Source organism: Bos indicus x Bos taurus, chromosome 12, assembly GCF_003369695.1.
Source record: "Bos indicus x Bos taurus breed Angus x Brahman F1 hybrid chromosome 12, Bos_hybrid_MaternalHap_v2.0, whole genome shotgun sequence".
Taxonomy (NCBI): Eukaryota; Metazoa; Chordata; class Mammalia; order Artiodactyla; family Bovidae; genus Bos; species Bos indicus x Bos taurus.
The window spans coordinates 72,617,563-72,643,607 of record NC_040087.1 but is presented as its reverse complement, the minus strand read 5'-3'; the positions used below and the strand labels follow the sequence as shown (position 1 = coordinate 72,643,607).

At 40.8% G+C, this 26,045-nt stretch overlaps 1 protein-coding gene across 5 annotated transcripts in view; it reads left to right on the top strand.

Annotated features, from left to right (window-relative positions):
- DZIP1 (DAZ interacting zinc finger protein 1) overlaps nt 1-26,045 on the top strand; it is a 50,676-nt gene that overhangs the window by 23,438 nt on the left and 1,193 nt on the right. For 4 of the 5 annotated variants that reach the window (XM_027557830.1, XM_027557829.1, XM_027557828.1 and 1 more), the window contains 11 exons: nt 411-459; nt 1,936-1,992; nt 4,876-4,932; nt 10,257-10,316; nt 14,433-14,575; nt 18,142-18,304; nt 18,595-18,724; nt 19,301-19,354; nt 20,978-21,174; nt 22,705-22,835; nt 24,003-24,180. In XM_027557830.1, the coding sequence (XP_027413631.1) occupies nt 411-459; nt 1,936-1,992; nt 4,876-4,932; nt 10,257-10,316; nt 14,433-14,575; nt 18,142-18,304; nt 18,595-18,724; nt 19,301-19,354; nt 20,978-21,174; nt 22,705-22,835; nt 24,003-24,180 (1,219 nt within the window). The remainder of the gene's footprint in view (nt 1-410; nt 460-1,935; nt 1,993-4,875; nt 4,933-10,256; nt 10,317-14,432; nt 14,576-18,141; nt 18,305-18,594; nt 18,725-19,300; nt 19,355-20,977; nt 21,175-22,704; nt 22,836-24,002; nt 24,181-26,045) is intronic. The other variant, XM_027557831.1, reaches the window with a different exon arrangement.

Here is a 26,045-nt window from a genome sequence, read left to right as displayed (position 1 = left end):
TAACCAGTGCAACTTATTTAAGAACGTATGTCTTTAGAGCATTTTTAAGTTGGATAAGATGAAGATAGAATATATTCCCACCCCACCGTGGTTGTTTGTCCAAGTCAATAAAATAATTTTTTAAAAGGTATTTTTGAAATACTGTAGAGCAATTAGATTTTTTCGGTTAAAAATCAGGATAAATGTGAAGGCACCTAAGAATTTCTTTCGCTAATTCCTTTGAGAAGCGGCTGAATCCAAATGCTGCTTTTCTAAAACTTTTGTCTCCATGTCATTAAAGTCCACATGTCCTGTGTCTTTGGGGCATTTAGTGAAAAGGTTCATTTACTGAGCTGAGTATCTGTTGATCATCCAGTACATCCCTGTCTAGTTTCAAACATGGATCACTGAAAGACTCTTCTTCTTTACAGATTAAAGAGTTCACCAGTAAACCGTTAAACAGTGTCAGTGAACCCAAAGGTAAGTGGACCAGGATCCCAGTGCTGAAGGCACGGTGGGCCATCCTAACCATGCACTGAACATTGGTGAATGTGGGGCTGAGACGGTTCATGGGTGCTAAGATGACATTCCTCTAGTTATTTTGACTTGGGAGCTCTGTTACCACAACCCAGAGAGTTGAAGAATTTCAAATACCTAATCTGTCATCAAATGGTCTCCTGTGCTTTTTATCAGAGTATTGTTATGCACATAATACATGCTCAGTAACTGTACCCTTGGATGAATGTGCAGTTAGATGACTTAGGATTAAAAGCACAGAGTCCAGAGGCAGGCTGGGTTCAGCTCCCATCTCTGGCACTTTGTAGCTTTGTGAGCCTCTGCCCCAGTTTCCTCAGCTCAGAAGCTGGAATATTAGTAGTATTTACATCATAGACTTGTTATGAGGATTAAATGGGAAAATGTATAAAGAGCACCTGTTAAATACTCATCAGTGTTGGCTATTGTTATTGATAGTAAACTCTTAATTATCCTAAAGTGCTATGGAGGCTTGATGCGCAATTCTTTGTTATGGTTGGCTGGGATTGAGGGTTTGCTCTAAGCATAGTAGGGGGATATACAGCCTACTGAAAATAGCAATGATAGCCACCCATTTCCACAACATTCAGGAACTGGTCTAGAAGCGGGACTGGGAGTCAGAAGTATAGTCTCCCGTCATAGCATCAAGCTTGCCTTCTGCCTGATTGCCTTCTGAGTGGTCCCAGTCTTGGTTCCCATCTGTCTCAGATAGTAGGGCATCTTTGTCTACTTGAGGGATGCCAACTGGGAATTGGTACTGGGTGTATGGGTTGCATTTCCTCCCTGTTTCTGGGGTCATGAGAAATGCAGGCATGTCTTGGAAACATTGCAGGTTCAGTTGTAGACCACTGCAATACAACCGGTAATCACAATACAGCGAGCCACACAATTTTTTTTATTTTCCAGTGTATATGAGTTATGCTTATACTATATCATAGTCTATTAAGTGTACAATAGCGTTATGCCTAAAAAAATGCACATATACTGTATTGCTAAAAATGCTGACCGTCACCTGACAACACAGAGTTGCCACAAACCTTCAATTTGTAAAAGTGCAGTATCTTCCAAGTACATTAAAGTGTAGTAAAATGAGATTGGCCTGTATGTTGACCTGCACACTTGGTTTCCTTGTTTTAAGATCAAGTTTTGAAAAGGGTGGTAGTTCCCTGTAACTTCTCTTGGAATAGTTACAGTTCAGATAATTAGGAATACCTGAATAATTGGAGTAAACATTTGAAAAATAATTTTAAGAAAAAGTTAACTTTGAAGGGATTTATGTTAAACATCTTTGTTGGGTAAGTCGTTACATGTTGGTACATTTCATGTATTGTATTTTTGGGGAAAATATTAGGATGTACACTAGCAAAATATAACCCATAGCTTGTGGGTTTTGTTATTAATTTATCTTTTTTTTTATTTCAGGGAATCTTTTAACCTGGCAAACTTTTGAATCTAAGCCAACTGCCCCAACTCTACCAAGTAAGTTTCTGTAATAGGCTCAGGGTTCTAAAGATAGTTTTAAAGTGCTTAAACCCATATATAACTTCTGCTTATTCTTTTTAGAGATGATTCTTGGAACATCAGTGTGTCTGGAGATTACATAATGATCTATTTTGATTCCTGGCCTTGACCTGGTTCTAAAACCCACTATTATAAATGTCCGTGTGGTTTTGTGGTGGTTTTGGTTAGCCATACCTATTACCTTAACAGTTTGCCTAATAAAGGAATGGCTAAAAATTCCTTGGCGTCACCCCGGTGTGTGCTCTGGGTTTCCCAAGGCAAAGCACTGTGACGATATGACTGTGTGTCGCGACCACCACATTTTGGCATCTCTGAGACCCCGTGCTGCAGGGTTTGACCCAAGGCCCTTGGGTCAGTCACTCACAAAGTCACAGCACCGCTGTCTTCCAGAGCTGTCAGGATTTGGCTAGAATCCAAAAAGACATCATCTGTACAGTTGAGAAATGGATGGATTGTCTTCTTAATACTAGTTGAAATATTTTTGTTCCATTCAGGGAAGCGTGTGAACAGGATCTGAATACTAAGGGAGGGCCTGCCCCAAGGCCGGGCACGGAACGGCCACGCATGTGGGCCCAGGACTTGTAATGATGAAAGGACACTGATGAGCATGTTTGGGAACTGGGCACAATTGACTGGAAAGGGCTGATGGTTTTAAATGCTCAACTGCTTCTTGAGGCCTGTTGATGTTGGTCCTGGAAGCTGAAGAGGTTGAGAGATGCTGAGGAGGAGAGGACAGTTGAAGGGCAGTAAAGCTAAGGGGAGAACAGAAGCATTTCAGAGAAGTATGGAAAAATTACAAGACATTCAATTATTATTGTTTATATTTTAATTATACTTAGCACAATACGGGGGAGCCTGGTGGGCTGCCGTCTATGGGGTCACACAGAGTTGGACATGACTGAAGTGACTTAGCAGCAGCAGCAGCACAGTATTGGAACAGTCATGCTAAGTTGCTTTAGTTGTGTCCGACTCTTTGAGGCCCCATGGATTGTAGCTCGCCAGGCTCCTCTGTCTATGGGATTTCCCAGGCAAGAATACTGGAGTGGGTTGCCATGCCCTCCTAACAGGGGATCTTCCTGACCCAGGGATTGAACCTGCACCTCTTAGTCTCCTGCATTAGCAGGTGGGTTCTTCACCACTAACACCACCTGGGAAGCCCATTGAAACGATAACATGTTCCAATAAAACTTTATTTACAAAAACAGGCAGGTGTTGGTGTGTCTTATAGACTGTAGTTTGTCAAACCTGGATCTAGCTTAGCAAGTTGCAGATGGGTTCGAAGGCCATATTTCCAGAATCGTTAGCAGTTTACCCATAGTTAGAAGTTGAACACTTTTACACTAGCCATTGTAAAGATGAAATTGTATGCCTACAGGGGTAGCTAGGGCTTGTGACCAGTATTTCTTAGATAGGATTAGAATTAAAGATCTGTTTTTAATAAGCTATGGAAAGAGTCAGTAAACTAATAGACAAATAGTTGAGAGAGGAACCTCAGACAGAAATTGTCAGTATTAGAAGAGAGGCTGTGGAATCTAATTTTCTGAGATATTTTGACGAGTGTTCAGTCTTACTTGAATCAGGTATACTCTTCTAAAGGCTGTAGCTGAATTAATGCCTTTAAAAGGTGTCTTTCAGCCCAGTGATTGGGATAGTCTTATAAATTGGTTTATTGTACATGAACATCCATAACAGCATTATTCTTAATAGCCCCAAAGTGGAAAAAGCCCTAATGGCCATCAATTAATGAATAGATAAATAAAACGTGGTTTATCTACAAAATGGAATGTTATTTGGCCATAAAAATACATGCTAGTGCTGACACGTGCTTCAACATGGATGAAACATGAAAACATGATGCTAAGTTAAAGTAAGCGGACTACAGAAGGTCGCATAACTAATTATATGATTCCATTTATAAGTAAAGACCAGAATAGGCAAATCCATAGAGATCAGATCAGATCAGATCAGTCGCTCAGTCATGTCTGACTCTTTGCAACCCCATGAATCATAGCACGCCAGGCCTCCTTGTCCATCACCAACTCCCAGAGTTCACTCAGACTCATGTCCATCGGGTCAGTGATGCCATCCAGCCATCTCATCCTCTGTCGTCCCCTTCTCCTCCTGCCCCCAATCCCTCCCAGCATCAGAGTCTTTTCCAATGAGTCAACTCTTCTCATGAGGTGGCCAAAGTACTGGAGTTTCAGCTCCAGCATCATTCCTTCCAAAGAAATCGCAGGGCCGATCTCCTTTAGAATGGCCTGGTTGGATCTCCTTGTAGTCCAAGGAACTCTCAACAGTCTTCTCCAATACCACAGTTCAAAAGCATCAATTCTTCAGCGCTCAGCCTTCTTCACAGTCCAACTCTCACATCCATACATGACCACAGGAAAAACCATAGCCTTGACTAGATGAACCTTTGTTGGCAAAGTAATATCTCTGCTTTTGAATATGCTATCTAGGTTGGTCATAACTTTCCTTGATAGAAAGTAGATCTTTGATTGCCCGGGCCTGCAGGGAGGGAGAGATGGGGCTAATAAATGTGGGTATTTGGGGAGGTGTACATGTAATGAGTATGTTCAAAAACTTGAGAGTGGTTGTGGTTGTACACCTCTGTGACTGTATTAAAACCCACTGACTTGTATATTTGAAAAGGGTGGATTGTATTTCAAATTGTTATAAATTTGGTTTAGGTTAGTTGGTGCTATCTTTGTCATTTGAAACATTTGTCCCCTCATGATTAATATACCTTGACTAATTTGATGAATACTCAGTTTATCCTCATGTTCAGATGTAGATGCTGTAAATACAGGACCCTGTAATTACATTTTTATGCTTTTTCAGTGAATGCCCCAGCCACCCAGACACTGGATGCAAAGTCAAGTCTACCAATGGCACATGGTAAGTTTCAGCAAAGTCTCAGCGTTTTATATACAGTTTCCACCTGAGTTAGATAACTTATTAACTGAAAAGTGCTTCTGTGGGGGTTATTTATGCAAACAAAACATTTTGATGAATGCAGAACAGTTAATAAAACTGCAGTCTTCCTATGTAATGTTACTATGAACTAGTCAAACCTATCAGGCATAAAGTAGAAAATGTATCTATTGCTGGGCTCACAAGTAGAGATTTTTAACTCTGAGTAGTTCTTGGAGCATCTGTGATTTTTGGTGGAAAGTAGTAGGTATCGGGTAAAAGGGTGACTTTCCTACTAGACCAGCCAACCAGCACATGCCACAGGGCATACGTGATTGTTTGTATAACTTTCAATGTGGAAGCCAGTCACCTTTTTTAAGCAAACAGTTTCAGGGATTGGTTGAGAAAATCTAGAAAAGACACGTGATGGAAACCAAAGGAAAAAGTAGGACCCCCTGGATGAAATTACTGCCAGGATCCAGGTCTTGGACCAGGTCACAGGGTAATAATTGTTATTAACATGATCCAGTAGACAGGGTGAATATTTATAAACATACTTTTATACAACTAAGGTGCTAGCAGTTTTTATGGTATGTTTTCAATATATTGTTTTCCTGTGGTCTGCTGTGTGTTAAGTGATTTAAAGTGGGAGGGGGACCATCTTTTTCCTGTCTTACCTACAAATGTTTCTGGAATCTAATGATTACTTTATTCCACTTCTCTATTTAGCCTTTTACTTTGGACTTAAACCCATGGCCAGTTGAGTTGGATTTTTTGTCTTCAGAAATATTGTGGTTCACATATGATGGCCTTTTGTAATTATTCTCTTTACTCACTGACTGATTCATGAAGTGTTTACTGCCCCTGATTTTTTTCCTAAGATCATTTCAGGGGGATTGGTTCCCTTGGGCATGTGTTTGTAATACGTAATGCATAAATTCTTCACATATTGGATGTTATCTTCAAGTGTTTAGAACATGCAGGGTTTTTTTCCTTTGAACCAGTAACAGAGAGAAATATATGAATATATTCAATATGAATTATATATGAATATAGGAGGAAATCATTTCTAACAATTATTGTCTATTCATATTATTTATGTCAGGTTAATATCTCTCTGTTGCCTCCTTTTTTAGGGTTGATTTTTATAAGGCATTGCTGGCTATTTCTTTTTGTATATCAACATGTATTTTAGTTTCTTTTGTTTCCCCTTTGTTTTTGCTAGCTTCCTATCTGACATTATATGAGGGCCGTGTTTTCATTGTTTTATATTTTCGGTGCCCGAGCAGGGACACGTATGGTAGGCATGGAATGCTATCTGGGGCTGATTCCAGGGTCCCAACAAGTCTGTCAGTTTTAGAGCATCGTGTTCCATGTGGATCCCGCCCTGCCCAGGCTGGGGCTGCATGAATTAGCCATGCTCCCTTGCTGGCATCTGCTGCGATTGAAATGCTCATTTTAAATGCCAGCCTGGCATGAGGCCCACAGCCCTTGGATTGGGATCAAAGCTGATTTGTGGGCATCTCAATGGTTAGGAGTGAGGAGCCGGCTTGGCGGGGGCCCACTGCCCCCGCCCCAAGGCATGGCAGCTTCCCAAGGTGCTGGGGGTTGGGGGGCAGGAGGTTGGAGAGGACAGGGAGGGTTGGTCACGGATTGCACAACATTAATTAGCCCAGCTTCCTCTCTGTCTTTCCTTTTGTTCTATCATAAACCTCGATGAGGTCCTTTACCATGAAAAATCTCATGATTACTCACCAGCTGAGGTTGGGTTCCCCGAGACACAGGCTGCGGGGTGGAGGTTTGCAGGTGAGATTTGGGCACCGCTCTCAGATGACACCCGTGAGAGAAGCAGGGTTGGGTGTTAAAGGGACGTTGATCTCAGAGGCAGCTGCAGTAGAGGTCTCAGCAGGTCTGACTGGGGGTTTTAGAGCTGGGAGAGGCATTCTGGAGTTGTCCAGAGTCGAGGTGAACACTTATAAGATATGCGTTGCCCTAGGGGGAGGCGTACTAGCTGCTCCTCTCCGTGGAGACAGGCAGAAATTAGCAGCAAAAGGTGGCAGGAGAGCACTGGATGTGAATTATTGGTGCCAATGAATTTGTTGACAGAGTGGGGAATGTGCAGAAGAGATTGGAGGGATGCTGGTTGAGGTTGCTTATGGCAACCACTGAGTGATAGACTGAAGCTATTTGGGTCTTTCTTGTGGCATTTCATAGCTGTTGAATGTTCAGAGACTGAGCATGGCAGGATTGGAGAGCTGGGCTGTAGGAAGAATTCAAAGAATCTGAGCTGGGAGATCAGTTGGTGATGTTAGACATAGTCTGAGAGATTCCTAGTCTGTCCTTGAATGGTCTCCTCTCCTTTTTGACAGGCTTCCCAGGTGGCTCAGTGGTAGAGAATCTGCCTGCCAAGCTGGAGATGTGAGTTTAGTCCGTAGGTCAGGAAGATCCCCTGGAGAAGGAAATGGCAACCCACTCCAGTATTCTTGCCTGGAGAATCCCATGGACAGAGGAGCTTGGTGGGCTACTGTCTGTGGGGTTGCAAAGAGTCGGATACAACTGAGCAACTAAGCAACAAGAGATTCCTTACCTAGGGATTGGGGTTACAGTGATGAAATGGGAGGGAGTGACCATAACAGCCGTTCTATGGGATTGGTGGAAAGGCTGTGCCAGTGATTGGAGAGCAAAGGAGAGAGAAAGGCTAGAACATGATGAGCTCAGGTTCTGGCTGGACGATGTCTGGAAGACAAACCCCACGGGCATCAGTGGGAAGGCATTGGAGCTTCATGGCCAAGAGCCTGGAGTTTGGAAAGAGTCTGGATTCATGGTTGAGTCATGAGACCGTGGACTTGGGTTTCCTTGTTTGCCAGATGGGGAGAAGAGTCTTGGCTACTCCACTGGGCTGTGGTCAGGGTGGATGAGGCAAGGCCTTTGGAGCAGAAGTTGCTGAGCATGCACGGGCTAAACATTAGCTTCTAGCATGGGGCGATGAAGTCCAACAAAGTCAGCCAGTGGAGAAAGGGCTGGGTGAAGAACTGGGATTTTTTCTTCTGGAGGTAATGGTGGGAGACTGACAGAAAGATTTTTCTGGAAGCCTCTGAGCATTTCAACTCAGCTCAGGACAGAACTGGAGGCTGGACCTATGGCTTATAAAGCATGAAGATGGCAGGCCTTCCGTCCCAAATCTGGGACATCAGCCTGCTTTTGGTGCTCTGGGGTTTGGTCAACCTCGCTTCCTCAGCCTTTATTATTGTAGGAGTCCAGATTCAGAAATCTGTCCTTCCCCTGCCTTCTGCACCACTGCAGGAAATGTCAGGTTTTGACCATTAATCCTGACTCAAGAAAGATAATTCATAGGATTATCCCTATAATATAATAAGTTTGTATATTATGATATTATAAGATTTTATAAAAGTTTTCCTTATAACTTTTATTTTTGTCTTTTTCAGAAATTTCAATAAAATATAAACTGTGACTTAAAAAATGAAATTAGCTATCCTCTTAAATCTCTGTTTTCAGCAGTTCAAATTAGGAGAATACTTGTGTAATCTTACTTTTTTTAATTTTTAAACTTTTTATTGAAGTATAGTTAACATATAACATTATATTATTTGCAGGTATACAATATAATGATTTGATATTTGTATATGTTGCAAAATAATCACCACGTCTAGTTAATGTCCACCACCACCCATAGTTACACATTTTTTTTTCTTCATCCGTATAATTTTAAAATCTTGATGCTGAATAATAAATTCAAAAGCACATTTGTGGTGTTCACCACTTGTGTTACAGGGTTTGAATCACATGCTCCTTTGTGGTGTAGCCATGTTTATGTTCCAGAATTAAAGTGGAATCCTATTTACTGATAGACTGTGTGCTGACAGTTCATTTGAAAGTAGTTCAAAATGCATTTCTCCCATATAGTCAGTGTTAGAGATGTTGACTATATTGCTGAACTAGCTGTAAGAACCTAGTTATAAATACTTAAATATAGCTATTAGATATATATGTGTGTGTGTGTATATGTATATATATTTGTATATGCCTAAAATAGAGTACCAGAAATACCCTTTAATAAATTAGAAGACCTTCAAAGTAGGAGGTAGTAAATCTGAGATAATACATGCGAAGCACTTAGGTCTGTGCCTGGAAGCCCAGGGAGCAATCACTGGCCACTATTACCCTCCCCAGTCACCCACCGTGGGGTCTGGTGGTGGAATGAAATGGCTTCCATTTGTGGGAACAGGTGGAGAGCTCTCTGTTCAGGCAACCTGTGTCAGCCTCCAGGCTGAAAGTGAGTGAACCAGGCACCTCCTAAGCCAGACTTTTGGTTGCGTTTCCCTCTGTGCCTAAAGCCTGACTGCTATGGTTAGTTAGACCTTCAGCCAACCCTGACCTCCTATTCCCTCTGCTGATAGATGGGGTTTGCTTTATCCATGCTGCCCTGGGTTTTCTTGTGTGTGCACGGTGGCATTTCCCCAGGAAGTCACCCAGAGACTTCATCTCCCCCACTCACTCTTCTGGGGTGGGATTGGGAAGAGCCCACCTTCATCTGTCATCCATTGATGACAGCTTCACCCCGTTGATTCTCTGGGAGCACGTGAAACATTGTTTAGGGACATAGAGGTGTATGATGAGAGTGGGTCTAAGTCCTCCTGCTCACCCCAAGAGACCTCTCCTTGCCCTTCTACTATTCTGGTCCTTCCACTCGAAGGCCCTGGGGCGAACAAGAAGTGGGAACCCCAGGGCCCTGGGAATTTGTTTTTATCTTTGGAAATTGAAATTGTTTCGATAATTTTCTATTTAGCTACCTGATTAAGATATAAGGAAAAAATATATATATGATATAAGGAAAAATATAGATACAAGATATAAGGAGATATATATATGATATAAGAAAATATATATAAGATATAGGGAAATATATATATATAATATAAGGAAACTATGTCTGTGTCAAAAATATTTTTAGGGATAAGTGAAGAAGAACTTCTGCAGTTGTGTCCCTGTGCTTTAAAGAAATCATGTCTGGCACTAAGTTGATGAGCAAGAAATTTTAACCTAATTACTTAAAAATATAATTTCCTGAGAGTGAGTTAACAGAAAATACATAGAAAGGGCAGATACTGTGGAAAAGTAACCAGCTTTAACTGACTGCCTTGCCTTAATTTTTTTTTCCCATTTCAGGCCTGCTATTTCAGGCCTGGTTAAAGTACTATGGAACGATGTCTTTCAAAATTGTTTGAAAGGAACTAATTTTACTTTGCTGTTGTCCTGTCTGTACTATTCTTATTTTTCCTCATTAATAGAACAGGCATTCTCATCGCACATACTGGAACCAATAGAAGAACTTTCAGAGGAAGAAAAAGGTAACCATGAGCTTGATCAGGGTTTATATCTGCATCAATCACATTTAGATGCTAAAACCCAAGCTTTGAAAGTACTTGAATTTTATTGTAGTGTATCAAAATTAGGAAGGCATTTAGGTTTGGTTTACATTTCCAGTCTGTCTGTCGTATTCTGGCATCTTGTTCCCGTAATGTGCTGTTATAGTTCCGCCCTGCCTTACTGTTTTTTAGCATATGAGTAAGAAATTTTCTATGTCAGGGAACTTGAAAAAAAAATTTAAGCCATATGTCAATGCCAAGACTTTCTGATCAGGTGACAAATTGACACAATTGTGTGCCAGGTTATATAAAAATTATTATATAAAAATATTAATACCACAGTAGTCATAAAGTGCCCATTTCAAAAATTGTTTTTAATAGCAAGGAAGGCATAATGTCTAAGCTCTGAATGTGGAATATTTATATGCAGAATATCTCAATGGCAGAATTTGAGAGCTGTTATAGGTTTGGGGAGTTAATTAAAGTTATTACTGCTTCCTCATTTTATTTGGCAGTAATAATAAAAATTATTTCCTATCAACTAATTTTTAAAGTTTGTGAACACTTATTTACATTATTAATAGTATTTTCTAATGACTTAGAGATCCTAAAACAATTATATTTGGATCAGTTTATCATAATTTTCTCCTTAGTAATGCTTTACCATGTTTTACTTCTTTAGGAGAAAGCAAATTGTTAATATTTATATGGGCTGTGGTTGTATCATTTTTGTTAGGAAGAAAAGTAAAATTATACATCCTAATATGTAAATTCTTAATGTTATAACTTCTATGTTCTCTAGACTTGTCCCAATTTTTTTTTTTTTTGTATAAGGATACAGATTGAGAAGGGACTAAATCATGCATATCTGTAACATCTGCATGATGTGTTTTCTCATTTTACTTGCATGTAACATGCTTGCTCTTTCATAAGTATCATTTATTGATGTCCGGAACACAAGATCCCTTATTCTTGGAAGAATCCCAATGAAATATGTCAGGAGGTTCATAGATAGGGTCCAGAATTTTGAAACTAGCGTCTCCAATTACATAGTTCGTACTATTTAAAATGAGTCAGCCAGGTTCCAAGAGGAATCCTGGTTTGTCCATCATCACCATTTCAGTTCCAAGTTTCACCCACTGCATCTTCTGCCTGGGCTTCTTTTAGGTTTCTTCTACTCAGACAATGTAAGGTTTGTGTTGTTGATGGCAAACACCTTCATTGGCTCTTGCCACATTTAGGGAGCCGAGTTGGGAAACTCATCTTTGCCACCTCCTTGTGTTCAGACACAGCTCTAGTGGAGATGGGTGAGTGCTGAGGACCACTGGGATCAACTGAGTCCCAGCGCTCTGTTACAGAAACCAGTGACTGCATCTTTCTAGTGCCTCTGTGGAGCCAGCCGGCTAGCAGCAGACTAATTGCCATCAATAAATTCCTCAGCTTGTACTAACATTTGCAGACAAATGCTTGTGCAGCTGAATTTTGGCAATGATTTGCAAAAACACTACAGCTTTTTACCAAGAATTAACTCATCCTTTGAGGCAGACTTGATCTCACTTCCGTTGGATGTTAGAATGCGAGGGCCAGGAGGGATCTCAGGGGTTATTTTATTTTTCAGAAACATGAAACACAAGGGGATTAGGAGCTTGCTCCAGGTCATTGAGTTTAATTAGTGACAGTGGCTGGGACTAACGTCCAGGTTTTCTATTTTCCATGGTTTAATGCAAAGAACAAAGTGATGGAGGAAGGCAAACAGGTCCAGCCTTTGCAGGACTGGCTGGGTGGCCTTTGGGGAATTCTCTTACCTCTCTGGTTTTAGAGTCCTGTGAATAATGAGGAAATTTAGTACTAGACGATCAAGTCCCTTCCAACTCAGAAATTCTGTTGTGTTGCTTTTTGTTTTGTTTAACTACTTGCTTTGCGCTACAATTATTTGCTTACCATGAATGGTATGGTGCGTTAATGAGTCTGATATAACTGATTACATGTATGGGCTATTATGCGTTAGCCTGGCCATCTGCTTGGGCATGCTTTACATTTTTTAATTAGAGGAAATGCAGATTTCTAGAATAGTTTGTCTTGTTCTTGGTGAGACAATATGTGCTTTATTTAAAATCTTCAGTTCTGATCGTCTTTCAAGTCATTCATTTCACCTTTACAGAAAAGGTTTATCTTTATTATTTTCTTATCTATTCTACCTTCTTTGTCTTGCTTCTGTCTTGCCAGCCCCAGGCTCATAAGACTTCTTCATATAAAAGTTTTTCTAATTATTCACAAATGACTTTCCAAAGTGAGCACCCACTTATGAAGGAATTTAAGGACAGAGGGAAATCTCCCATCATTTGGGGGAACCTAGGCATCAAAATGAACTTGCCATCAGGGCTGAAGGTGAACTTGGATGAGCCAGCAAATGAATTCAGTTACCTCTATCAACAGCCTTGCAACTCTTCTAGACTGTGGCCAGTCTGTTCTGGGTGTCACATGACCCCTGCTTGTGGCCCCATGTCCCGGAGCCTCTCTTCAGACTGGGCTTCTGTGTTGTTTCCTTTATATCTGAGGTGCTGGCCAAAGAATTGTCTTTGCCTAATTGAGACAGGAGGTGCTTCTATTTCAACAGTAGCTCTATGACTTCCAGGCTCTCTCTTGGTACTTCTTTTTACTTTCAGCCCTAGACAGTTGCAGGCTTGATGGCCAACCAGCAGCCAGAGTCAGCGACAGCCATGTCTGCGGCTAAGCCCTCTAGGTTTTGATGGACTCAGTTCCTAGGGCAGAAGTTCTTTTTTTTTTTTTTTTTTGTAGTTTTAGAATATTGGGAAAACAGCAGCATAAATGCTGAGAATATAAAATTTAAGATTACGTCTGACTTTTATCCATATAGACTCATATAAAATTTCATAATTTTGATTTAGCAAGCCATGGTAGCAAAGTGTAGAAAAGCATCATCATGCAGGTTTTTCCCTTCTATATAATGGACCAATAATAATGTGGCTAATTTTGCCTGAAATTTGTTAATAAGGGACAGAAATATTCTTTACTGTTGGAATTGAACTAGTGTTTAGAAAGCATCTTAACCAAAAGGCATGTTGTTAAGATATTCTTCAAATCCACGTGCCATGGGAACCTAAAAGTCCCATCTGCTGAGGCAGGTGAGACCTTGAAAGAATGGGGTCTCTGTGGGGACCTGTAGCCCCAGACCTGGGCAGTGGCATTTGGTGCCACTTTCTTTGGGTGAAATGCTTTTGTTAGGAGAACAGGCTTCAGAGTGACGATAGTACCATCATCACCTTCTCCAGATCTGCCTGTGATGTTCACTAAGGGTCTGAACTGCCCAGCACTGAAACTGTTTCCTAAGCCTTCATTTTCCTTTGACATAAGCACTCGGTTGTTCAAGGTCATACAGTCCTGCCCCTTTCTCCAAACCTTCTTAAACTTAAGACATTTTTTTCTGGAAGGAAATAAAAGGAATAAGGAAGGACACATTAAGAGACTCTGTCCTGTTATTTTTTGTTTCAAACTTCAGGTTGTTTTAAGCAAAATATACTTTTCCTAAGACTTTTGTCAATTTCTTTTTCATTTTGGTAAGTATTTTGAGAGAGATCATAATCTTCACATTTTGAAATTTTATGTGAACTTAACATCCACTAAATTCATTACATAAAACTTAATTATTTAAAAGAAATAAGGCTTTTTCTTTATTAGATGATACCTAAATTCTAACTGGATTTAGGAGAGATGATTTCTTTAGGAAGTAGTAAAAATAATTTTAGGATAAAACATTAAACTTTTAAATACTTTTTTTTTTTCCCATTTTGCTTCCCTAGAGACTTATTTCTCACATTACTTATCTAGCTATAATTTGGTTGAGTAATCAAGAAAAAGTCTTTGAAGATCCTGAAGTTTTGAAGCAGACTTAAGATAATTTTAATAGCTATAATACTTATGGATTATATATTGTGCTGAATGACTAAAATATTCAAAGACCTGAAAACATTATAAATGCTTGCTTGCTGTTTAGAAGTTGTGTTTTGCCATTTTCTGCTTAGAGGTTTGATACATTTGTTTAATTCCTTTTAATACATTATAAAAACCTTATTTTAGGAAGAGAAAATGAACAGAAATTATATGACAACAAGATACATATAAGGAAAACTTTGAAGAATAACCCTTCCCTCACTAAGGAAATAAGAACCGTCTTGGAGCAGAGTTTGGTGGAGAAACTGGAAACCTTGGGAATTAATGCAGTAAGTTCACCCACTTTGGGAATATTTACTGGTTAGTTTTATTTTGTTTTCTAAATAATAAATGATCAGAGAAGAGGAGGTGGCATGTCAGTTCTGTTACATTTGGAGACCAGAGCCTGATGCGACATGATTCATTAAACACTTTGCTGGCATTCACCGTGTGCCTGACACCTTTCAGAGAGCTTTCCCAGTGTTAATTCATTTAAACCTAGAGATTGATCTCTGAGGTAAGTGGCAGTCAGTTCATCTGCATTTTGCAGAGGTGAAGTCATTGATTCAGGTCACACGTTAGTGATGAAGGAGCCAGGATTTGCCTCTAGGCAGTTGCAGAGCTGCTTACATTCTGATGTTAGCTCCAAACTATGTCTATTACAAAATCAGCAGCACTTATTAAATGAATGGGTGAATGAATTGTATTTCATGGTGTTGCCAGATTGAATAGTTGCATACATGAAATACACAAACTTAATTGAACAACCTGAATTTATATATTCCTGTTTCTGCATATGAGTATACATATTACATGTGCATGTATGAATGTGTAATGCAAAAGTATGCATACATCTGTGGGTGATTTATGCAGTGGTGTGCACATGGACACGTGTGCACTGTGTACATGCACTGCATGCATGTTTATGTGTGCAGATGCACGTGCTGTGTTTGTGTATGTTGATCGGTGTATATAGGTGCAAGAATCTGTATGCATACATGTGTATATGTGTGTCTACATATGTGCATACATTTGTGTGTATCTGAATGTATGTGTGTATACAAAGATGTGTATTTACAGATTTGTATGTCTGTATGTGGTGTGTGTGTGTATGATCTGTAACTACCACCCAGGTCAAGAAATCCTTCATTTCCAATATCCTAGAAGACTCTGGCTTTCCTAAGTTGATATTGCTCCATACTCCCCAACCAGAGGCAATGGCTATTTAGATTTAGTTTTGTTTGTTCTTAAACCTCATATGAGTGGAATCCTACACCGTGTAGTATTTGTGTCATTTGTTTTGCTTATGATTTTTCTTTAAGATTCATTCGTATTATTTCATTTTACATAGTTTGTACTATAATATTGTGGTGTATAAATACACTACATTTTATCTGTTCTCCTGTTGAGGGCCATTTGGATTTCCAGTTTGGGGCTTTTGGGCTTTACATTCTTGTACTGTCTTTTGGTGGACATGAACATTCCTTTCTCTTGGATGTATATCTAGGATTGAAATTTCTAGTTTTAGTAGGTGTAGCCAAATAATTTTCCAAAGTGTAAACATTGACATATCCCTATGAGTGTGTGAGAGCTCCTGTTGTAGCTGCATATGGTTTTGGGGTTATATGTTTTATTTGGGACATTTACTTCATTTACTTTTATCCTATAAATATAAAGACACCCTTTTTAATTTTTCCTTTTTTTTTAAATTTTATTTTATTTTTAAACTTTACAATATTGTATTAGTTTTGCCAAATATCGAAATGAATCCGCCACAGGTATACCTGTGTTCCCTATCCTGAACCCTCTTCCCTCCTCCCTCCCCATACCCTCCCTCTGGGTCGTCCCAGTGCACCAGCCCCAAGCATCCGGTATCGTGCATCGAACTTGGACTGTCGACTCATTTCATACATGATATTATACATGTTTCAATGCCATTCTCCCAAATCTCCCCACCCTCTCCCTCTCCCACAGAGTCCATAAGACTGATCTATACATCAGTGTCTCTTTTGCTGTCTTGTACACAGGGTTATTGTTACCATCTTTCTAAATTCCATATATATGCATTAGTATACTGTATTGGTGTTTTTCTTTCTGGCTTACTTCACTCTGTATAATAGGCTCCAGTTTCATCCACCTCATTAGAACTGATTCAAATGTATTCTTTTTAATGGCTGAGTAATACTCCATTGTGTATATGTACCACAGCTTTCTTATCCATTCATCTGCTGATGGGCATCTAGGTTGCTTCCATGTCCTGGCTATTATAAACAGTGCTGTGATGAACATTTGGGTACACGTGTCTCTTTCCCTTTTGGTTTCCTCAGTAAAACACCCTTTTTTTAATGTAATGCATAGTTTTTTGTTTACTTTTTTGTCTATCTGGGCTTTAACAATTAAGTTTGGAAACACTGAGTTGGGGATCTAAATTTATTTCCAGTTGGATCAGTTGTTTCAATATCTTTTGTTGAATAACCCACCCTTTGTTTGTTTGTTTGAAATAGCAGTCATAAAGTTCATCTTTATATACATTTGGATTTATTTTTGGATGTTCAATGATTTTATCCTTTCAATTTTTTGGTATTTGTTTGCTAACACCATACTGGTTTAATTTTAGTACCTTTGTCCGGTATTTTAGTATCTGTAATAGGCCATGCCTTTTTATTACTCTTATTTCAAAAATGTCTTGGCAGTTCTTTCATATTTTGTTTTCCAGTGAACTTTAGAAACAGCTGCTGCAGTTCCAAAATAATCCTTGCTGGTATTCTGATTGGAATTGCTTTAAATGTTGTGTATTATTTAGGAAGAATTGACATTTGTACAGAATTGTGTCTTTGCATCCAGCATCAGGGTATAGGAAGACAGGTACTGAACACTGCTCACACAAACAGCTGGGGATCCATAATGATTATAGGATGTGAAATGAAGGAAAAGTAGAAGGGATTGAATAATTGAAGTCAGAGAAACTGTTTGGAGGTGGCAGTCGATCTGATGATGGAGATTTCTGCCCTGGGCAGCTGGATGGGTGGTGGGGCCACTTCCTGGAATGAGGAAGAATGAGGGAAAGGTGGGGGAGAAGATGGGAATGTGTGTGTGACACTGATGTTGAATAAATGAATAAATCACTCTTTAACTGGTTTTCTTCTTAGAACCTTTCAAATCCTGAAGAATTTTCTCAAGTCACCTCTTTTTTTTTTTTTTTTTTCTCAAGTCACCTCTTAAATTATGGCATTTTGATAATTGAAAGCCTGATGATTTTTCTTTTATCTGTGGCATAAAGTTGAAGTTTTTCATTGTGGCATCAGTCTCCTTTTCTGCTCTCCTCACCTGTTCCTTTGTAGCATTAACCCCTGGACACCTTGACCGGTATTGCCTCATTGCCTGCCTTCCCCACAAGGTGCCCCCATCTGATCCCACCCTTCTTTTTACTTGTTTCATCCACCTATCCTTCAAGACACAGCCCAGCCTCCGCCTTAAGCCTTCTTGGGCCACTGAGGCCTCTGATGGCCTGAATCTCTGAATTCCTCCAGCCCTTGTAGACTCATTCGGTCTTTATCACACATCTTGAATTGTTGGTTAATCAGTCATAATCAGTCACTCACATGCCTTCCACGCATTCAGTCCTGATCCCAAATGCACAGTATCCCTAACCAGCCATGTATAATCTTACACACTCCTTATGTGTCCCATTGCACCTTGAACTCCTTTCGGGGCTGTGACCGTGTATTATGTCAGGGCATCCCCATCTTACATGCAGCAGTAAGGACGAAAGTTTGGCATGGTTAATGCAGACAAACATCCATGAAATGAAAAACATCAAAGGATAATTGATTAACTTAATGTTTTGTTCCTTCAGGATATACGTGGTATTCCAAGCGATCACTTGAATAGAGTGCTAAGAACTGTGGAATCAACAAGACATGAGCGAGAAAGACAAATACCTAACATTCAGCAAATTCGAGAATTCCTTGAACATCAGGTCAGCTGTAAAATTGAAGAGAGAACACTGCTGTCCACAGGTAAGCCTGTCACCCACGGCCATTTCATGTCTGCGGAAGTATTAATAGGGCAACGCTTTCATGATTTTATATGGTTCACAAACCTTGGCACTTAATTGGCAACTTTGTTACTGCTTGAACCATTAAATGTTGCATTTTAAATTGTATTTTTACAATTAAAAATCTCCTGTAGTGTGGACTCTAGACCCTTGAGATGGGCTTGTTTGTTTCAGTGCCAATGTAGACAATATTGTAGCATTTTCTTCTGCTTTTCATGCAGTGGAGACTCACAAATGACACTACTATTCCAGACAGGTATGGTGCTTCTCAAATGGACACCCTTTCAGCTGGAGAACTACCCAAAGCAATTCACCTTCCTCCCAAAAGCAGACAGCTGATTAGACAAAGACCTGTTTTTTCTGATAGAACATCTGTTCCAAAGTGAGTATTTTCAACTCTAATTTTTTTTTTTTTTAATTTGTCTCAGCTTGGGCTGCTATAACAGAATACCATTGATTAGGTGGCTTAAACAACAGAAATATATTTTCTAACACTTCTGGAGGGTGGAAGTCTGAGATCAAGGTGCCAGCCAACATAGTCAGGTTCTAGGAGGCTTCTCTCCCAGGACTCACAGATGGCCAGCTTCTTACTGTGTCCTCATATGCCAAGGAGAACAAGAGAGCCTTGGTCTCTCTTCCTTTACTTCTGGGGGCACTAATTCCTTTCAGTGTGGGCCCCATCCTCATGACCTCATCTAAACCAAATCACCCCATCTCCAGATACCATCACACTGAGGGCCAGAGCTTCAACGCAGGAATATTAGGGGGCCACAAGCATTCAGCCCACAGCAATGTGTGACTCAACAGAGAATCACACTTGGAATGCCTACCCTTCTCTAAGTTCAGGGAGACTCATAACTGCTCACCCTCTAATAAAGCAAAAATCACCAATTCCATAGAACTCTATTTTAAATTACATGATTTGCTCATGCTGGAAATATTTTTCTCTTGCTTTTAGAGTTAAGAAAAATGCCACAGAAGATCATTTTCCCAGGAGGTCTTCCACTATTGTGTGAGTACCAAGGGAGCAGGGCAAGGTAGTTTTTAAAAGTTCTTTTCACTGAACATTCCTTTCACTGTAAATTAGTATGTTCATTGTGGTTCACTAGAACCATAATTATTACATATCATATTTAATCTGTGATTCCTTTGTTACACCTTCGTTTCTTTGTCCTAAGTCATGAGGCCTCCCTTAACAAGTGGGACCACACCTGAGTCATGTTTGTTATTTCCCACCCCCACCCCTGCCTAGTTTAGTAATTTTCGATAAACGTGATAAATTAAATGCATGATGTTGCTTTTTAGTGGCTGGACCCATGATGGTGTATCTGGATAGAATTTTAGTGTTCCAGCTTCTTGTGGAAGTTGTTAACGGCCTTAGACCTTACTCTCTTAGGCTCGCTTAGGATACTGAGAACCCTATCTCAGTCATTCCTTAACTGTGTCACACTGACTCAGGTGATTACCTGTTTTAAGCCTTAGTTGTTCTATCTGTAAGATGGGATGATGCTTCCTCTTTCACAGGATAGTTCTACAAATTAAAATGAGAACATATGAAAAGGACTTGGCCTCAGTGCTTGGCACTTGTGGGTACTCAATAAGTTGTAGGTATATCATTGTTATTAATTATGAGTAAAACTAATTTTATGATAATTGAATTCCATAGTAGAGAGAGTAAATATAATAAAGACACTATAAATGATAACTCACTCTTTAGAAGCACTTATCATGTAATAATCTCATGGGAAGAGATTTCATGAGATGTAGTGTAACTGAACATTGTGTGGAATTTAAGTGCTCAGTGAATATTTTTTAAATGAATGGATACTGCTCTGAATTTGTTTCACTTTAAAGTGGGGTGATGATTTACATGATATTACAAATGAGTGTGTGTATTCATATAAAAGTACTTGGTAGGGTACAGTATAAAGGTAAGCTATAAGTAATGCATGCCTGCGCGTGTCCTCAGTCGTGTGGACTCTTTGCAAATGACACTATTTTAAAAGACAGCATAGTTTTATCCCAGAAGTATTTTTTTCCACTCTAAAATATGTTTCTTAGGTGTGTAAAAACTAATATTAAAAAAATACAAAATTTGAGTTTAGAGGAGTAATGTCCTAACTTCAGTCCACTTTGGTAAATTTATGCTATGTGGCATGTGGTTGGCAGATATAAATTTGAAATGACCATTCCTTCTTTTGCATAGTAAGTCCTTGGCTTGGCCGCCATCTTGTTCTGTGGCCACGCAGGCGTTTGTTAGGCTCTCTTGAGAAAGTTCCGACCTCTTTAAGGGGCATGCTGCTGCTGCTGCTGCTAAGTCACGTCAGTCATGTCTGACTCCGTGCGACCCCATAGACGGCAGCCCACCAGGCTCCCCCTTCCCTGGGATTCTCCAGGCAAGAACACTGGAGTGGGTTGCCATTTCCTTCAGTGAATGAAAGTGAAAAGTGAGAGTGAAGTCGCTCAGTCGTGTTCGACTCTTTGCAACCCCATGGACTGCAGCCCACCAGGCTCCTCTGTCCGTGGGATTTCCCAGGCAAGAGTAGACGAGTGGGGTGCCATCGCCTTTTCCATATTGTCTGTAAATCCCGAAACACGGAAACAGCGCCCCCTGTTTGGGCTTTGATTTGTTTAGGACTCCTCCCTTCAGTTCCGAGGAGGAGCTGGATGCTGACGACCTCGTCCAGGCGTTCACTTCCCCAGATGTACTTCCTGTGCTGTCGTCTAAAAGCAACAAGAGTAGTTTCGGAAAGAGCACCGTCGTCAAAAGCGACACTGACTGGACCGAGGGAAGTGAAATTGAGGACTCTGATATTTCCCCCAAGCCCACAGGTAAGCTTTCCTTTACTGAAAACCCATCTGGAAATTTTGATTTTAGGACAGTGGTTATCAACCACAATGCTTCTGTGGACAGTGGTTCTCAGCTCTCCATACCGGGCATCTGAGCTGAGAAAGTTCTCGAGGAAACGATGTGACCATAAAATGAAAGTGCTAGTCCCTCAGTCTTGTCCGACTCTGCGACCCCATGGACTGTAGGCTGCCAGGCTCCTCTGTCCTTGAAATTCTCCAGGCAAGAATACTGCAGTGAGTAGTCATTGGCTTCTCAAGGGGATCTTCCCAACCCAGGGATCCAACTCGGGTCTACTGCATTGCAGGCAGATTCTTTACAATTGGAGCCACAAGGAAAGAAAGTATGGGGTTAATCTAAAAATTGTTGATGCCTGAGGAAAAATGGAAGGGGCTTAGCAAGTAGTTGATGTTCAGGTGGAAGGAGAGGAAGGGGTTGGGGATGTCGGGGTGTATTAGTAACAAACGCAGGGTTGCTGTAATGAAGTACACGGTGTGGCTTAAACCACAGAATCTGCCTCATAGGAGCTGGAAGACCACAATCAAGGTAGCCAGGTTGGATTCTTCTGAGAGCTATGAGGAGAGGACCTGCTCCGAGTCTCTGTCCTTGGCTTGTAGATGGCTGTCTCCTCCCTATGTCTCCTCACGTTGACTTTCTCTGTGGGTGCCTCTGTGTCCAAATTTCCCACTCTTGTCCAAGGACACCAGTTGTGTTAGATTAGGGTCCTCCTTAATGACCTCACCTTAACCTAATTACCTCTTTAAAGGTCCTGTCTCCAAATAAGGTCACCTTCTGAGGTAATGGGGGTAAGGACGTCAGCGTACGCATTTGGGACACAATTTAACCCCTAATACTGTGTGTCCTTGAGAATAACTGTTCTAACACACCATGCTGCCTTTTGGAAACGGGGCAATTCTAAAGGAACATGAGGTCCAAGTTGGTGATTGCTGATAATTTGCCAAGGAGAAGAGGCAAAAGGGTCATTAAAAAAAAAAAAAACGAAAGAAAAGAACTCTGTTTAATGCAACTTAAAAATTCTATATTTTAAACATATCAGATGTAATTAGTTTATTGTATAGAATTTGTATATACCATGTATTTTTAGAATCACATAAAATATAACTTTTAAAATAATTGTTTTTGAAAATACCATATGAATATCCATTCACACAGGCTGCCTCACTGAAATTAAAGTTTCTGATCATGAGTCTGAATGACATCCTTTTTTGATTTAAACTAAAAATTTTATTCTTCTAGTCTAGAGGATCATGATTTTTTAAAAGGCATTATCTGTGATGCTTGGACTCTCTCTGGAGAAGGAAATGGCAACCCACTTCAGTATTCTTGCCTGGAAAATCCCATGGACAGAGGAGCCTGGCAGGCTATAGTCCATGGGGTCACACAGAGTTGGACACAACTGAGCAACTAACACACAGACTCTCTCACATTGTAAGATTATTTTGGAACTGAAGACTAATTTTTAAAACGTTATCTGTTTTCTATGGGTCCTATAGGAACCTCCATTAAAACATTAACTGGAAAAGTTGAAAAGACGGTTTCAAATCACAGAAATATGAATAAGCCAGTTGGTGGAATTAATGTTGCTGACGCATTCATCAAAAAAGAACTAAAAGAAGATCTAAAGGTGAAATCACTTTTACTTGTTAAACATACACAAATTCATCTTTTAATGAATATATCATAATAATTGTATTTTGTAGTGAAATGTAAAACAAATACAATTATTTAGTACAGTAGAGATTTTTACTTTATCTTGTTTTCAGTATTACATTTCCATAGGGAATCAAAGATACTGAAAGGATAACTGGTAATAATACATCTTACGCTTATCAGGTTTTACAGGTTTTCAGAATCCTGCCACGTGTATTATTTGACACTGGTAGATATTAGGTAGTTTGTTCACAGAAACTTGTGACTGAATAGAATCTGGGCTTTCAGATATGAGTCCAGGAACCTTTTTGCTACCAAGATAGGACCTGGAAGGGAAATAGGGACTTTTTAGAGTTTACCCCCACTTGGCAGCTGGAGTCCATGACATGCTTTAGAGAGACTGTGACCCGAGCGGAGGACAAAGCCGAGCTCTCCTCCCTGAGACTTTGGGCACACTCCAAGCTCTGGCACCAGGCCCCGGAAGTGCTCCTGTGGATGGAGACCTGGGTGGGCTTCTCTGTGTTGACCGGGTCTTCCAGTAGTAGTTGCTCTTTCTTTAATTTTTCACCTACATTAGATTTAATTCTTCCCTGCTCATCTGTGGAATCCAGAGCATTCTGTCCAACTACTTTCATAAGTTAGTGCCATTTGTGTTACCCAAGCCCAAAATGACAAAAAGTCACATCAGTCAAGAGCCACCGTGTCTTCCTTAGAAGGTGCACTGGAGAAATACACAGTCCTTCCCACCGGGGCCGCTTTCGCAGGGCCCTCATGTGACGTCTCCTGCAGTTAAATGTCTTAGCATCACAGAGGTAAGAGCCCCAGAGCTGGTCTGACTGCTCCTTGGGGAGCATCCTGACTTGACTTTACAACGTAGTTTCTGGAATTTTCTAAATTCACGATTGCTGCATAGGAAACATACATTTCCATGACAACAGACAAAAAGATGTGGTTCCCTCTGCTTTCGAAGCACAGATTTCCAAACCCATTTCATCGCCCTCAGAGATGACGAGATGAGAGACACTCTGAGGCTCCCAACTTCTTACCATTTAGCGTCAGTGGCCCAGTCTGTTTGAGGGGCTCTAACACACACGGTTTCTTTAGGGAACATTCATTTTTCTCCGCTTTTTTTTTTTTTTAGTGTACAGATGTGGACGATGATGACTGGGACATATCATCCTTAGAGGAAGACAGATCTATAGGGAGAAAAGCTGGGCGAGAACAGAAGGAACCTCCTCCACCTGTGAAGAATGAGTCAAATTCTACTCAAGTGCCAAATGCCTGGGTTGCAGCTAACCCAAAAGGACCAAAGGGAGAAGGTTTGCAGTTTTGGTGTCTACCGGAAGCCTTTATAAATACCAGACTACCCAACGGGCTTCCCTGGTGGCTCAGCGGAAAAGAATCTGCCTGCCAAGCAGGAGATGTGGGTTTGACCCCTGTGTCAGAAATATCCCCTGGAGAAGGAAATAGTAACCCACTCCAGTATTTTTGCCTGGGAAATCCCATGGACAGAGGAGCCTGGCAGGCTACAGTCTGTGGGGTCACAAAAACGTTGGACACGACTGAGCGACGTAAAAAACATTATTTTAATAAGGACTGAATGTGAACAACTTACTGATTTAGTATCTATTTACTAATTTTCTAAATTTTAATTTCAGTTTCTAATCTTTTGTCTTTAAAAATTTTAAATATCTATTTTTGAAAGTGGCCCTACAAATACTCTTCACGTAGATGCCTCCTAGAAATTTACATTTCTGAAACATACCTAAATGAGGCCACTTTTTTCGTGACTATCTTCCTGTATTCATCTGTGTGTTAAATATTGTTATTTTCTTCCAAGGAAGATTCTTCTTGGAACATTGTAGCCAGTGGAATGAAGGACCAGGGAAGCTGTTTACTGCCATTGATCCTATCTACCCAGGCTAGAGTCTGGATAATAAGTCCACTCACTTAACCTCTCAACACATTTAATCTTTAAAATCAGAAAGTATAATTTGTATTTTTTTAAATCAGAGAAGTTCTTTTCCACGTCCCCCCAACCGCTCCTGCCCCCTACATACCCACAGTGCCTCCTCCCAGCCATCCTTACATCCCTGCAAGTAACTGGCTCAGACTTGTTTCTGCTGCTGCTGCTGCTAAGTTGCTTCAGTCGTGCCCGACTCTGTGCGACCTCAGAGATGGCAGCCCACCAGGCTCCCCTATCCCTGGGATTCTCCAGGCAAGAACACTGGAGTGGGTTGCCATTTCCTTCTCCAGTGCATGAAAGTGAGAAGTGAAAGTGAAGTCGCTCAGTCGTGTCCGACTCTTAGTGACCCCATGGACTGCAGCCCACCAGGCTCCTCCGTCCATGGGATTTTCCAGGCAAGAGTACTGGAGTGGGTTGCCATTGCCTTCTCCGAGACTTGCTTCTAGACTTATCGATTTTAGACGTGAACTTTCTAGGTGCTGATACGACAGATGAAGATTTGGCTCCTTCTCCACTGCCTGCACCTCTCATGCCCCCTCTTCGGTACTTTCGTTCCCCCATCTATAATTTTAAATGAATACATGCACATCTCTTGGTCTGTTTATAGCAGGATCTTGTACCCCGCCCCCCGCACTTCTAAGATGAACCATTGCTGCCTCTGTCTTCACTTGATCTCTTCTCTCCACCAATGTGTCAGGTGTTAACACTGACCTGTTCTGTCACCATCATAAGTTTTCTGTGCTATGTCTCAGCATCCATCCTCATCATTGAAAAAGCAAAAGATGCGTTTACGCTACAATGACTGTGGAAGGACTCGGGACACTCAGAATCGCTGAGTACATTTCCTCCTGCCGGTGCCATGACCCCACGCCCCTCAAAGAAAACATCCCTACTTATGCTCAAGTGGAATTCTCTGTACTCTGTTTCAGTGGCTCAAGGCACTTTTGATCTAACTTCACCTTTAAGCTCATCTATGCTAGAGAACATATTTTTAGCATTTAGTCTCTCCCTGGCTTGTTAATTTTATTCTCCTCTCTTAATGGCTGCCCACCTCCAGGCGCTGTGCTGAATGCCAGGAGGTGGGGGCCGGGTGGAAGCTTTGCTACGAGGGCCCTGTGAGGCTGACCTAAGACATGGCCGTACCGCGGTGGTGGGATGGTCCGCAGCGTCCTGCCCCAGCCTGTGGGAGCTGGGGGTGGGGTTGGCAAGCCGACGGGC